Source organism: Cataglyphis hispanica, chromosome 1 (genome assembly GCF_021464435.1).
Source record: "Cataglyphis hispanica isolate Lineage 1 chromosome 1, ULB_Chis1_1.0, whole genome shotgun sequence".
NCBI classification, from domain to species: Eukaryota; Metazoa; Arthropoda; class Insecta; order Hymenoptera; family Formicidae; genus Cataglyphis; species Cataglyphis hispanica.
In genome coordinates this window covers 19,898,947-19,914,189 of record NC_065954.1, presented here as the reverse complement: position 1 = coordinate 19,914,189, position 15,243 = coordinate 19,898,947, and the positions used below count along the sequence as shown (strand labels likewise).

The window sequence follows — 15,243 nt, the reverse complement described above, 5'->3', positions numbered from 1 at the left end:
TTTCCGTATTGCTAATTTAAGCGCCACTGTATGGGGCAAAAACAGGTCGATATAGCCACTCTTATCATTAAACTTCTCTGGTTTTGCCATATTTGGTCTACTGGACCCTGCGTCCTCTGCGCCACGCGTTTTCCCGCGGATTTCATTACGATTGTGTGATATTAGCGATGTGTAGTTGCAGTTTCGTTCAATTATTGTGTAAGTTAATAATTTTTTAATCAACGTTCCTTTATAATATATTTATTTCGTTTGTGTAATAACACATTGTCTATACAACCGGATAAATTGTTTGGGTTTGTCCCACGTACGTAAATAAAACAATTTATTTCTTTCATTTAGGTTATGATAAAGAGATTGACATTTACATCTTTGTTTATTCGTAATAACTTTTGAAAAATACTTTAAATATAAATATATTGTAATTTTTTGAAAGTAGCGAGATAATGTCACAACTTAATTGTCATTTTGCGAGAATGTGTGTTGTAATTATTTCCATATCTCAACATTTGTATTAAAAAAAGAATTTCGGATATATGAATATGATATATTTTATCTCAGGTTCAAAGAAATAAAAGATATGGATATTTCGTTGGAGGACGATGATTGTGCAGTAGAAGCAGTTACGCCTGCAAAGAAAAAAAAAATGAAACAAGGTTTCTATACTATATTTAAAATCAGAAACCAAAAAGTTTACTTGATATCATGAAGAGACAAAAACCAAAATTTTATTATATATAGAAATGTAGATCTTCTAGGTTTCTGTTTCTTTATATAATATAATATTCATAGAAAGTTATACATAATTATACACAATTGCTTATTCTTTCAGCACAATTGCCATTTCAAATATCAAGTGCCTCTAAATCACCAAATAGTACAAACACTATGTCTAATAAAAAGAAGAGAAAAATAATATCACCATCGGTAGAATCTAAGAATTCTAAACTGATAAAACTTACAGTAAAGGAAAATTCTGTCCCAAATATTTGTGAAAGAGAAAATATAGGAGAAGAAAAACTTAATAGTAGTGATGAGATTGAAATACTAACACTAGACGAAGAGAAGAAAAACTTGGAGCAAAGTGATCAGCAAGATGGAAAAAAAATGAAAAGTGACACTACATCTAAAAGGACTTTACTAGGAAAAAATAAGAAATTAGATAGATCTCAACAAAAATCTGGTGCTTTAACTAAGTTTCTTAAAAAGATAGACAAGGAGACTGAAAGTGACTGTTTACATGAATTGAAAGATAAACAAAATCAAAATACCTTTGCATCCGAAGAAGAAAACGAAATCTGTTTGAATGAAAGCTTAGGCACACAGACAACTGAATCTACATTACAAAATTTATCTCAAGAAAACAAACAATTAAAGGATACTAAAATTGTCAGTAAAGACTCAGATCATTCTTTCTGCCAGAAATCAGACTGTGATATTACTATTTTATCTTCGGATAATGAAGATTTAAGTGAATTGGACAAATCAACATTGAATGAAGGAGAAAATGAAGAAATAATCAACAAACCTGCAACTCCTGTTACTCCAAAAACCGACAAAATTGCAAAGAAAATTAAGTTAACACCAAAACAACTAGAAAAAAGGCAAGAAATTGCAAGAAAAAGAGAAGAGAAATTAAGATTAAAAAAGGTATATGTGTATGATGTATGAATATGTGAATATGATATATAAATATGATATATTAATATATAATTTATTTTATTTTATATTTTTTAGGAAAAAGACAAGAAACGGGAGGAAGAGAAAGAACAAAAGAAAAAAGAAAGAGAATTAAAAGAGCTTAAGAAACAAATGGAAATTGAGTAAGAATATTTAATTGTATCTTATAATTTTATAATATTGTTATTAAAATTTTATTAAAAGTATAAATTATTCCTAGACAAAAACAAAAAGAAAAGGAAGCAAAAGAAGAAGAACGGAGGAAACGAGAAGAAGCAAAGGAAGAAGAAAAAAGAAAGAAAGAAGAAGAAAAGTTAGAAGCTCAACGCAAAAAGCAAAAGGCAGCTTCAAATTTTGCCAGTTTTTTTGTTCCTAAAAAACAAGAAGTTAAATCAGAGGAAGAGAGTGTTATTCAAGTAAAAAATTTTATGCCTTTCGAAATAAAGGCTGATATGAGAATCGCGCCGATTTGTCGAAGAATGTTGACTAAGGAAGAAAAATCATTATTAGATAGAAAGCGCAATTTAGACGTGCAAAAGTCTGAACTCTATCTCGAAGATATTAAAAAAGGAAGAATTACACCTCATACTTCTTCTAAAACATGGCCGCTCGAAACAAAGGATGATGATATCGTTTTATTAGGTAAAAATTGTTTATGCATAAATTTTTTATCTGTTAAATGTTTTAATTATTATTGTTTTATTTATAATTGATTGTGCAGATGAAGACGATGGCAGCTCCAACATAATAAGTGATACGCGTAACTTGGAAAAACATCGGCCGAAATTGTTGCAGTTTAGCGAAAATCGCCGTCCTCCATATTGGGGCACATGGCGGAAACGAAGTAACATTCTAAATCCTCGGCGGCCGTTTGCAAAAGAGAAGGTAAGAAAATTAATGTTAATTAGTGTAAAATCATTTTTCTTATGAAATATTTTAAAAACATTTGGGCGCAAGTATTTTAATACATTAATTATTGACTCATTAATATATTAAAAAAATAAATCCATACAAGTAGCCGATTTTAACAATTAAATTGCATTGATCTATGTTGCTTTTAATAAAAAATAGATAAGATTTATAAAAGTAAATGAAACCTGCACAAATGCATTTTCATAGAATTTATTATTTTTTTATATACATCGTCGATAAAAGTTTCTTATCTAATAAATTTAACTGTCGCTAGGACTGATTGGATTAATATTAAATTGAATTGAATAATATTAATTTCTCTTTGAATTTAATTATAACTTTTTATTTTATTTTATGCTTTCATCAGAAAGATTCTAAATAAACTAAATATTTTTTATTTTTTTAAGATTGTAAAAAATATATTGAAAATCTAAGTAATATTATAGCCGCCGAAAATATTAAAAATCATTTATTTGGCAAGTTATTTCTACATTAACTATTTTTATAGAAATATTTTAAGTACTTGTTGATTTACATGTATAGAAGCTATATGTTATAGCATAAAACATATCTCGTCGACAATAAGCTTTAGCTAGCTTTATTGATTAGTAAAAAATCTAGGAAACGCGAAATCTTAGATTAATCCGTCGGTAAAACGTTTATCTTGTCGCCGCGTAATCCCCTAGCACCATGGAACAAGGGATAGGCGTTTTTTCGGTGCACTTTACGATGTTTGGCCAAATGATCGCTGCGCGCGAACCTCTTGGAGCACATTTCGCACGGATACGGTTTAACGCCAGAATGCGATCGTCGATGCCTCGCCAGTTCGTCCGATCGACTAAAACGCCATCCGCAACCGGTCCAGGTGCATGCGAATGGTTTCTCGCCAGTGTGCCGTCGTAAATGAGCTTTCAAGTGAGAAGCTTTGGCATAAACCTAAAAAAATGTACTAAAAATGTTACAAAAATATTTTAAATATTATCATATAGGATACTCGCGCTCAAAATACTCGTAGTAATAAGACAATTTTCATTTTTCAACGAGTTAATCTTTTCTTAAGTAAAAATTGCAATTGTGGACCGTAAAGAATTTTAATTAAACCACAATTGCGCGCTTTTGACTAAATCATAATTTTCTAAAGAATACATATTTTGAGAATTAATCTCTTCTGAGATAAAACTCATAATTATGAATCATAAACAATTTTAGTTGAACCACAATTGTGCTCTTTTTTTAAAAAATATTCTAATCATGTTGGAATTGACTTGGTGTGAGATGTCAAGAAAAAATCAGTGTCATATAAAAAAGACTTACTTTTACACAGCCTTGATAGGTACATGGAAAGCATCTATCTTCGGCTGCATTTGTTAAACTACGATTAGTATAATCATGCGTCGCTAATGCAGCAGTAGCTGCTGATGGAATTAGAGGATCTTCGTCTAACTGATTATTATTATAATCTGCAATTGGAAGATAAATTGATCTTTATATATGATTATTGAAATAATAACATATTTAGGATATGTAATATTGTTTACAAATATAGTAATTGATTATTCTTAGGATATGTGCAATATTATTTAAGAATATTATAATATAATATAGTATAACTTTTTTTGTATATTGGATAATTTTAAAAAATCTTCCCATATTTTCAGTAACATCAATCTTTTAGAATCTTTCAGAATAATTGTAATGAGAAGTAATATTTTTCTAATAATAGCGTACCTATCGTATTTATTCCAAATTCGTTCTCCAATGCTCGTAAATCAATTCCGAGCATTAACAATGGTTCTTCATATTTTGGCATCTGTTGTGAATTTGATAAAGGCGGTAAATGCAGAAAGCCTTCGCATCCTGCAGTACACAATGGTGTTCTTTCTGGAAGACCAAAATCCCAGCTTTTTTCTAGACACCAGTCTAGCTCAGAGTCCAACTCGCTCAATTCGCTTAAACAACCTGCAATTATTTGATACATATTTTAAAAGTTCTATATTTTATAATTATAAATTTTGCAACTCTCTCTCTCTCTCTCTCTCTCTTTCTTTCTCTTTCTCTCTATTACTATTTAAAATCTAAATTTTGCTTTTGAAGGAAAATATGAAGATCTAAGTATATTCTTTTATGAAATAATATATTGCCGAATCATCATTACTATATTTATTATGTATATATCTATATATGTTATTAAATATTTATATATAAATGAAAGAGAAAAAGTACATACCTGATGATGTAGGTGTATTGGTAATTGACCAGTCATTCCAAGATGATTGCAAAGAACAAGTTAAGTCAGTATAACAATCTTTTGGATTTGTAGCGTTTAACTGGTCACTATCATGTGTATCAAAATCGTTACTAAGAAGAGTACACGATATTTCGGAATCGCTAGATATATTTGTCTTGATCGGCGAGAATAGCTGTCTTTCGACGCTGGTGTCCATCGTCAATCCCAGAGCGGAGAAAAGTAGTTCATCCGTCATCTATACAAATAAATGTAATCAAATGTTTTTTTTTTTTTGATACAGCCGATATTACATTTTCACTTCAATGCGATAATTTCGTAAATAATGTTTTTAACGTTTTTCTATTTTTTAATTTTCTAATTTTTTAATTTTCTCAATTTTTCATTCTTAATTGCGCGGAAATTATGCAGGCTACAATTTTTTATGTGACGCGATGTAATGCAAGAATAGGTGCATGATGAAACGTGATACTGTCGAGAATTGTAGAGATATATAATTAAATATTGCATTACAATATGTATTATGTTTCATACTCACATCGAACGTTGTAGCTTCCTCAATCATATTAAAAAATTTATCGAATAAATACCAAGTCGGTTTTATATGTATTTCTTATGCAAAGACGACTACGTGCGACGATAATTTTCAAAATAAGAATTTAATCCAAAGTTTGCATGATTGCTCTGAAGATCAACTTTGACGTGTTGCCCGATATCATGACACGATTCTCTGTTTATTAATCACTGCATTACGATTCGCATGAAATTAACAAAGTAAACTTTATTAATTGTTTGCGATAATATTTAACGTCCGGCTAAGAGATTCGCTTGTATTAATTAATCACAATGTTATACGACTTTCAAGTTGTTTCTCGATAATGAGAAAAAAGTGTTCATGTTATAAAGTATCCTAAGTGTTATACAAAAATTTGATGGCATATTTCTCATTCATATTTCTTTTTTTAATTAATTGAAGTAATTGAAAGAGAGATTTTTCAAAATTTCTAAACTACTGATATACATAAACCGATTTTGCTCTGGCGAGTGCGAAATTACTCTCGAAATCTCGCGGAATGACAGTGTCACGAAAGATGACACACGATCGGGAACGATCCGCGCGTCGCGACTAGTCGAGGGTCGTGCCGAGACTGCAACTGGTGGTCGAATCCTCCAGATGAGAAGACGTCGACAAGAGCGTATGACGATAGAGACAGAGATTGTGGCGCACGGCTCCCCCGAGATAAGGATGCTAGCCTGTGCCACCCGGTGCCGTCACCGCGGCGATCCCTAGGGAGTCGATCGCACGCGTGCGACCACGACTAGTTCCAGAACACCGAGAGAGAACGCCATCACCGCCATCGGCGTCAACGGCGACTTGTCGTCGGTATATCTTTCCCGGTTCGCATAATCGGTAGAGATGGGATTAAGTATTTCGCAGTAATCGTGAAATTCTCAATAACGGTCAAATTTTGTTCAGACGATGTTTTGACGACACGAAATATCATCGATCACTTTTGAAAAGTTTTCTGAAATTGAATGCCAAAATAAGGAAGAACAAAAGTGCGGTTTGAAAAGGGGAAAGTTTACTCAAAGACAAAGTCCTTTTTCCCAAAAGGGACGGACTGTAGAAAAAATCTGTTCATCTCATAAATGACCTGGATAGAAATCTGAGCAGTTTCGAGAACTCTTTATAATTTTACATTAGACAATCATATAGTGATAATCAGTTCACTGTTTGCATTTCACCGAAATCATAATGCCTCTCATTGAAATATTATTCCGATTTAATTTCTTTTAGTATATTTATATTTTAATATATTTATAATATAATATATTAATTTCAAATTTTGCATCTATTTTAGGCTCCAAAAATAATGCTTTTTACGAAGAATAAAGTAATAGGTTTTTTTTTTTATGTGCGAGTGATACACGAACTCCGCGAAATAAATTAGAATAATATCGAAATTGATTTGAATTTGTGATCGACACATATTGAACTTGATCCCATCCCTACTGATCGAACAATTAGCCCGTTTATTTACGGTCTCCCGGGATGCGAATTAATCGCGACGCTCGCACGCCAGCTATCGCCGATTTCGTCGGACAAATCGCCGCACGGGTTGTTGAAAGAGAGAGACCATTCTCTTCTAGTCTTCGGGGATGTTCCGAGGATATCGTCGCGCTGTCGTGCATGTGGCTCGGCTGCCAAATATATTGTCAATTTCGATTCGTGATTTCGATCCGAGGAGCTGCTGGATCCACTTTGATCGATCGTATATGCGTGGAAGAATATCTCGAAATATTCTGGATCTACGTTAAAAAAATTTTTTACAATTGAATAACTTCATGTTTAGATGATAAATATTAGCTTAAAAATTTGATTAATTTTTAAAACATTTTACACATTGTCTTTTATGTACATTTTTATTTTTACATATGTATATTTTCTCGAAAATTAAAAATTTGAAGATTTGAATATTTAAAAAATACCTCGCACTTGTCAGCATTTGTTATTGTAATGAAAAAATTATAATTTTGAAAGTTTCAGAATTTTCTCACATCATTGCAAAAAAATCCAATAGAATATTTTTCTTGTAAATTAGGATAAATCTTATATTGATTAGATATTTGTTTCGTTTTTATGTGAAAATTTAATTGGATCCAGAAACCATTGAGCACTCTAATACGTAACGGCGATGAAAGTCTGAAATTTACGTCGGTTATTTTCTGTTTACGAGAATATCTCAGTAGTATCAGTCCGCAAGCCGCTGACTCGAAACGGAATGGAAATTTTTTTCGAATTACATTAACGCCAAGAAGAAGAAAGAGCAAAGAACGCGGTTCGAACGAGTGATGTGTCAATGATTTTGTATGCAATGCGTTGTTTCGCGATGGCTTTGACCTAGAGCGCGACACGGGAACCGATAAAGGTGTCTCATCCATTGCCATTGCCAGGAGTTCGATCGCTCGTTTATCGGTGCGAGGTTGACCTTAGATACAATGTTGCATATATATGTTGTCTGTCATTCATATAAGATTCGAGCTTCATCCCTGATCACAGAAAATGTGGACAGAAAATAACAGAAAATAACACATAGGTGAGATTGATATCGATATCCGGGATATAAAATTTTTCGAAGACTTCATCAATCCAGGATATAATTTTCATTGAGGTCGTTGATTGTTTCATAAGAAACGCGGAGAAGTGTATATATATATAGATCGGATCTTTGCAGGTGTTTTGAAAATGATATTTAATTCTAAATTCGAGATGAAATGAGGTATAAAACACCATGCTTGAAATAAATTAAATATAATGCGGACGATCTTAGAAATTAAACATTTTCATATTACGGCATCTTCTTATTGAAGAGGAAAAACGCGCCGATGTATCTTATCATCTCAATTTCGGGATTATGTCGAGCAACGTTGATATTTTTTTTACAAATCTAGTCTTGGCGCATACATAATTATGCTTTTCTTTTATAAGCTAATTAAACTATTATAGAAAGAAATATAAAAATATTCATGTTATACCTGACAATATTGAATATTGCGTGAGAGAAAGAGAAAGAAAAAAAATTTACAGCGGACATCTCAAAATTTATAAATTATATTCGGAAAATGAAGCAATTAAGCTTCTATACAAACTTATGATAGCCTGCGTTGCTTTTATTTTCATGAGAATTCGGAGTCTGTTTGGCTTTAGATTGGGAAGCGGCGCTAAAAGGTATAGTTATCGTGGTATATCGATGCGTTATGAAAAACAGACCACGGCTTACAGCGGCGACACAGTGATCCATCGGTGGCTCGTTTATCTGGCGGATTTATTTTATTATCTGGCGGACGCGCGAGCGATCCGATATATCTTCGCGAGTGCTCGAATGTGTTGCACTTGCGTGTTTCGAGAATAAAGAGGAGTAAAAGGAAAATTATTATATTCTCTAAAAAAGAAATTTCTATACTGTTTTGAACATTATTATGTTACGTATAATTTTGAAGTAATTTTGCAAAAGACAAAGAATATCTGCAGAATTTTCTTAGAAACTTGTTAACCATCTTGATTAATTATTAAAAACATATATAATGAAAGAAAGATAAAATATAATATATAATATAATTTTATAATATAATTATGTTTTATAATATAATATATAATATAAATATATAATATAATTTTTTGCATGAGTATGTAAGAGATACATAATTGAACATAAAAAAAGACGATTAGCTAAAAATATTAATCAAAAGTGAAGGAAGAGATATATTCTGAAGAGATCCGCAGTTATATATATCGACATCTAATCCACTGGCACGCGCGGCTATCGGATTGATTTCGGATTTTATTGTGTCGAAGGAGCGATATCTCTCATTGACGTTTTACTCTCACACATTGACGTATATATGCTACGTAATATACCGCGAATACCACTTTTTCGTGGTAGCTAACTCACGTGCGTAGCTTTAACTCTTTCAGTATGCCATATATCGGATATCAATTTTCATTGATTGCTGGTTGTATCGCGTTTACAAGGTCTTGTCAGGCAGTTCTATTTGTGATTCTCTTTGAAAATTGGATGAAACTCGAAATAGCTATACTCTTTTAGATCTCTATCTGTGTTTACTTTATCTAGTATAATTTTTTTCTTTTGTATTAATGATCGAAAATTATTTTAATCAGGCATTTTTTTGTCAAGCTTAATTATAAATTTGTTTTTAGATTTTATTATAGATTCGAATATAGTTTAGTATAGATTTTATTTTTATATATAAAAATTTACGCGTGATCTCAGAAAAAATTGCATATCTATCTTAGATCCTAGATGGAATAAATGCATATGTTTCAAAATGGCATAATATTTTAACGTATATTTTAATTAAAGTATCAGCCACAAATTGATGATAGTCCGTTTCACGCGAAATTTATGTTCGGAGATAAAAGCATGTTTTATCTCACTACGAGAGAGACGCATTTTAAATTCTACGTCACTATGTATAGCGTAAAACGAGCGAATGATATCGTGTGAAAAATTAATTAGTTTAATTATTCTTATTAAGATAGTGGATCCTCAATTTCAATAAAAAAATATAATTTATTATTATCCAACAGTTTAAGTCGAGATATTTTTCAATGGTTCACTCAAATGGATTCAGAAATAACTTTATAGTATTCTCATACTTTTAAAGGATTCAGTGAACAAATATATTGATTACTTCTTAAAATACTTTTTCTCTTGAAACATATTTTTTATTGTACTCATGTCGAACCACAATTTTATAAGCGTTTGAGTGGATGCACATCGGAATATCACAGCGAAATTATGGGGCTAATCACGGTTTTACGGTGATGACAGTTCACGAGGAGCAGCGGTCTCCAATTTCCATGCAGAGAGAGAGAGAGAGAGAGAGCGCGTCGTCACGCTAACTCGGTAACAAAGTGCAGGTCTAGCCGAATATCCGGGAAATAAATCAGTTCGATTGCCGAGCATCCTAATCTATAGGATGTACACCGTTCGAGGAGCACCGGTCGTAATCTTAATGGAGCATAAAACAGCCATTACAGATGGCCCGCCGGGCGACAACACGCTGTAAATAATGTACGACGCTTCGCGGCATGCATCGACGCAACGTTAAACGCATTCATTTCGCCCCCAGGCCGATAACTGCGCTTTTCTTCTCGAGTGTGTTGCATGCTTTCGGTTTTGTGCGTGCATACGAGCGGAATATGCCTTTGATGTGATGTAGGATATCTGTGTTTTGGATTTTTCACACTTTTTTAATCAGGGTAGTTGTGACATTGAATTAATTCTAATGATGAAAATAATTATAAAGTTATCTTGAAATGTAACGACGAAATTCATTTACTGTTCTTACAGCGAAAATAATGGCTATATAAAGTCTATGGATTTGGAAGCCTTTGCAAATCAATATACATAAACATTCATCTATTCTCATACAATTATTCTGATTATTTTTATAAAAAATTTTTTACATATTTTTATAATTTACTCGCTTAACTTTGCTGCAAAGCTGCAGATCTTCAGAGTTATATACAACTGCGTTTTATTTTTACGATTAAAATTTAATATGATGTTTTTTTCACAGTTTTTAATTTTTAATGTTAGATATTTTCCCATATACTTGTCTCATTTAAAATTTTATTAAAGTAACATCTATCTTGTTTTTTCAGTAACTTGTAATTTGAAGAATTATTAATTCTGTCGCGATATATTTTTACATAGGAAAAATGATTCAACAATCCGTAGTTGAAAGAAAGTACAGTTGAGATCTGGGACGCCTTGCATCCTTTGATAATAAATTACATGCTTCACGAGACGTCATACGTACCTTCGTATTGCTGCCAAAAGCTGCTTGAACGCGCACTTTTTCTCCTCCTTTTTTTCTTTATTAGTGAAGAGTCAGCGATTGTTTTTGTGTTATTCGTGTTAGCGACGAGTGTATCAATCGCCCGTGAGATTACGTTTCTTCCCGATAATAAATTAATGTCTCAAGAAGAATCTTGTAATTGATGCTCGCGTAGGGATGAAATCGACGTTGATTTATCGAACAAAGAATATCTCACGCCGCGGCGCAAAGAGAGAAGAGGGAGAGAGAATTTATCGACTTTTCGGCGGAGAGGGAGAGAGTACACTTCCGCGATGCGTTTTATTAGTGTTTCGAATTAATTGATTTCAATTATATGCTTGGATTTATCGTACTTTGTTGGACGTGGATCACGACTACTACTGTCACTATAAGTCATCGCCGATATGTTCGATTCATCTCGTCTTACAATTCGAAATATATCGCGCGTATTGTAAATATGCAAAAATATAAAAATATAAAAATAGCTACTCGACAATGACAAGCTACTCGAGAATGTCGTCACGAATCCAGAGAATAATAGCTACTTTTAACAAGCTACCAAATTGGAAGGGATAACGAGACACGCCGAATATATTACATACTCTCGTTTAGAGTGCGAAAATACATATTTTTTTTATTTTTAAAGAAACTTTATGCTTCTTAATGACACATTACACTTTTTGAAAATTGTTACTTCGGAAGAAGAACGGCCTTACGCATCATGATTTGCATCAGTATTCGATTCTTTGTGTCCGATAGCTGCATAAAAATAATGGAACGCGTTTATTAACACTTCACCAGAAGCACCAAGAAAGGAAGAAGTTCGAAAAACTTGAATTTACATTTTGATAGCAACTGACTATGGTTACTCCGTGACTAAGATAATCGAGAATACGAGTGGACCACGTTAGAGATGGTTGCAAAGCCGAGATATCGCTCGTCAAGGAAGTTCCTTTGATATCGACGTCCTGCTTATTCATGGCGAGATTCTGTGGTGGTTGAAACTAAAATAAACCAGTCGACGACAACGTGTAAAAACTACGATAGAACGAGATTATTGACGGACACACTGAATTAAGAAAAAAAAAAAAAAAAGAAAACACGAAAACTTCTTTAAACGAAATATCTACGAAAAGTATTCCTTTAGAAACATGTGATTTGCTAATCTTTCGATTATTATTTATTAAAATCTAGAGCAATTTGTAGTATATATAATTGGGAAAGAGATGATTGTTTGTATGAAAAAATAAATTGAAAATATAAAATAGAAAGTTTTACATTTGCAAGAATTGGAGATAATTTCAGATTTGAATATAAATTAAATATAAATATAAATAAAAAATAAATTGAAAAGAATCCGTACATTTTACGATATATATATATATATATATATATATATATATATATATATATATATATATTGTTTTTCAGAACTTGTTTGATTACGAAATCGATTCCGATGACGAATGGGAAGAAGAAGAGCCTGGCGAATCTCTCAAAGGATCTGACGATGAGAAGGACGAAGAAAATCCAGAAGATAACGAATATGACGTCGACAATGAGTTTATGGTGCCCCACGGGTAAGCTCACGAGTAAACAAAAAAAAATGATATCGAGATTATTAATTAAATAAAATATATTTCAAAAATGTTACTATTTTTTTGTCATAATTAATTTTTTAAACAACCGAAATAGCAGAATGTGAAATAATAAACCGCAAATATTTGTTGTTTATTGAATTTTATCTATAAAAAGATTATAGAAATGGTCATTGTAGTTTTATAAATTTTGAATGCAATCTTAAAATTACAAAAATAATTTCTTGAATTCGTATTTTTCTTCGAATATCTACGGATATTTATATAAAAATTAAAAATAAATTGTTTTGTAATTTAGATATTTGTCTGAAGAAGAAGCGCAAGCTGATGAGGAAGAAGTGGAAGATATGGTAAGTATATTGTAATAATGATAAAACGCTATTCTCATATATAAAAGTTTTACTTTGAAATACAAGATCAATATAAAACATTTGCTTTTGTTCCAGACGCCGCAAACACAGAAGATGAAATTAAAGATATTGGGGGAACAATTTGAAGCCGAAAGAAATACAAAGACGTACAAACTTAAGCCGAAAATAATCGGATGCATCTGGCAAGGGTCCGACAATTCATTCCCGGAATCTGGTGACAATACTTTTTATAAATATATATATTATTTTATTTAAATATATTATTTATAATCTATTTATTGCTATAATTATTTTTAATTATAAATTTAAACTTGTTTTAGTTTCCACGAAAGTCAAAGAGTTTTTAACAGCACGGCAAGCTTGGATTAGCAATACACCGATAGTAGTATTGCCATCGATATCATCTGAGGAGGACATATTAGCTGGACCGGAGTGCAAAACGCCGACTCAGCAATCTGTGAGAGGTCCAAAGAAAACCAAGTTTCCCGACGAAGCTTTGCCCGATCTAATCCGATTGCTGCACGGAAACACACACGGCAGACGCTTTCTTATGAAAGAATTCATAACATTTTGGAGTAAAAATGGCGGAAGTCAGCTCTCGAAAGTTAGCGTGTTATCAAAAATCAATGAAGTTGCTAATAGGATAGCGTGTCCTGAAGAAGGACCGATGCATCTTAAATCCTGTTGGTACATCTCTGAAGACATTCGGAAGCAGTATCTTCCCGATGAGAGGTTGTCATTGCCGAATAGTTGGACATATATCTTGACGCCGAGTCGAAAGAGTGACACGCAAGATATTTCAATCGACAAAGCTGAAAAAGAGGAGAAAGAGAAGGAGCAAGAAAAGAAACACATACCACTCATTACTCAATTTACTAAAAAAATCACGCAAGAAGAAATGAAAAAACAATTGACGAAATCTGTACAGGAGGAGACGAAAAAACAATTAACAGCGAAACCTGACCAGATTTCTGTCCCGTCGAAATTACCTCCCCTAGACTCCCAAAGACCACCTAAACGAGCGACTCTTCTCTCTGTCGGCAGAGGGGAACAATTTCCAGAAAAATCTCGAGAGAATATGTTAGCTAAATTCATCGGTCTCAATAAAAGGAAAGAGGAGGAAGCGTCGAGTAGCGAAAAAATGATTGCCGATTCAGATGATGTTTTATTTGTAGAAAGTATTGATATGAAAAAGGTGGATCAAAAGAATGATAAATCCTAAAATCAGGAAGAGACTTGAAGCGCACATATTAATCGTGATCATCATCGCTGATTGACATATAGAAAATGGACAGTCGATTCAGAAAATAAAGTGTAAATAATAAAGATGATAAATAATTAGAAAAATAGTCACAAATAAAAATATTTAGTATGTCAAGTATGAGCGATGAATTTTCTCGGTTAAAAGTAGTGTGAAAAAAATAGAAGAGGGAAAGCGTCGTTTCTGTAAGCATATTCCATTTATCATTCTACTTGGAAAAAAAATCATTTATTTAATCGATCGTCGATATATGATATATAATACTTAATACTTTACATGTATAAAGCTTTAATGAATTATATTTTTAATATTATGTTATATCTCATAATTCGAACATCACGTGATTATTATATATGCAAAATGATATGTGTTTTTGATATAAAAACTTGCATTTGGAATTACGATGTTATATTTTAGATACGCTTTAGATATCTTATAAAAGATTTTATCTATATGACTTTTATCTAATACTTATATGAAATACTTTTTACTAATAAAATTTAGTTTCTTCAAGAACGATCATCAATTATGAAGAAATCGTTTGTAAGAAAGTTGTCATTATATTTACGAGCTTTAGTAATTGATATTAAGAGAGTAAGATATAATTTTACTACTTGTTTCTTTTTAGGTTTCATGTGGTAGAGTTCATTTTCTTCTTAGAAATAATAAATTATATTAATTCGCGCGAGATAACTGCCAGATAATCATGTGGATTCAAACATTATTTGCCCATGTAAAAGTGCCTTCACTCAATGTGATATAAAATTCGTTTTTATAATTAGATGCGTTATGTTATAAAGGAAGAAGATTGTA

General features: G+C 32.0%; 2 protein-coding genes across 4 annotated transcripts; one reads left to right on the top strand and one right to left on the bottom strand.

Annotated features, from left to right (window-relative positions):
- The first annotated feature begins 53 nt into the window (after positions 1-53).
- Positions 54-14,599, top strand: LOC126852134 (chromatin assembly factor 1 subunit A-B). Of its 2 annotated transcripts, none has more exons than XM_050596622.1 (10): positions 54-198; positions 559-653; positions 830-1,647; positions 1,735-1,820; positions 1,898-2,319; positions 2,399-2,562; positions 12,632-12,780; positions 13,097-13,148; positions 13,245-13,383; positions 13,490-14,599. In XM_050596622.1, the coding sequence occupies exons 2-10, from the start codon at positions 578-580 to the stop codon at positions 14,389-14,391; spliced, it is 2,808 nt and encodes a 935-aa protein (XP_050452579.1). In that variant the 5' UTR covers positions 54-198; positions 559-577; the 3' UTR covers positions 14,392-14,599. The 2 variants fall into 2 exon arrangements, with proteins under 2 accessions (XP_050452579.1, XP_050452584.1); XM_050596627.1 differs by lacking the exon at positions 54-198 and adding an exon at positions 201-304.
- LOC126852398 (zinc finger protein 713-like) lies at positions 2,784-12,566 on the bottom strand. 2 transcript variants are annotated; one of them, XM_050597183.1, is made up of 5 exons: positions 11,183-12,566; positions 4,817-5,072; positions 4,318-4,548; positions 3,904-4,049; positions 2,784-3,525 (listed from the first exon to the last, which is right to left on the bottom strand). In XM_050597183.1, exons 2-5 carry the CDS (start codon positions 5,070-5,072, stop codon positions 3,229-3,231), a joined length of 930 nt encoding a protein of 309 aa, XP_050453140.1. In that variant the 5' UTR covers positions 11,183-12,566; the 3' UTR covers positions 2,784-3,228. The 2 variants fall into 2 exon arrangements, with proteins under 2 accessions (XP_050453140.1, XP_050453128.1); XM_050597171.1 differs by lacking the exon at positions 11,183-12,566 and adding an exon at positions 5,373-6,046.
- Positions 14,600-15,243: the final 644 nt, after the last annotated feature.

Excerpts from the sequence above, each read along its gene's own strand:
- LOC126852134 (XM_050596622.1), top strand. The coding sequence starts at position 578 with ATGGATATTTCGTTGGAGGACGATGATTGTGCAGTAGAAGCAGTTACG. Across the intron at positions 1,648-1,734 it reads AGAAATTAAGATTAAAAAAG|GAAAAAGACAAGAAACGGGA; the intron begins GTATATGTGTAT and ends TATATTTTTTAG. Across the intron at positions 1,821-1,897 it reads AAGAAACAAATGGAAATTGA|ACAAAAACAAAAAGAAAAGG; the intron begins GTAAGAATATTT and ends AATTATTCCTAG.
- LOC126852398 (XM_050597171.1), bottom strand. The coding sequence starts at position 5,399 with ATGATTGAGGAAGCTACAACGTTCGAT. Across the intron at positions 4,549-4,816 it reads CAATACACCTACATCATCAG|GTTGTTTAAGCGAATTGAGC; the intron begins GTATGTACTTTT and ends AAATAATTGCAG. Across the intron at positions 3,526-3,903 it reads CCTATCAAGGCTGTGTAAAA|GTTTATGCCAAAGCTTCTCA; the intron begins GTAAGTCTTTTT and ends ACATTTTTTTAG.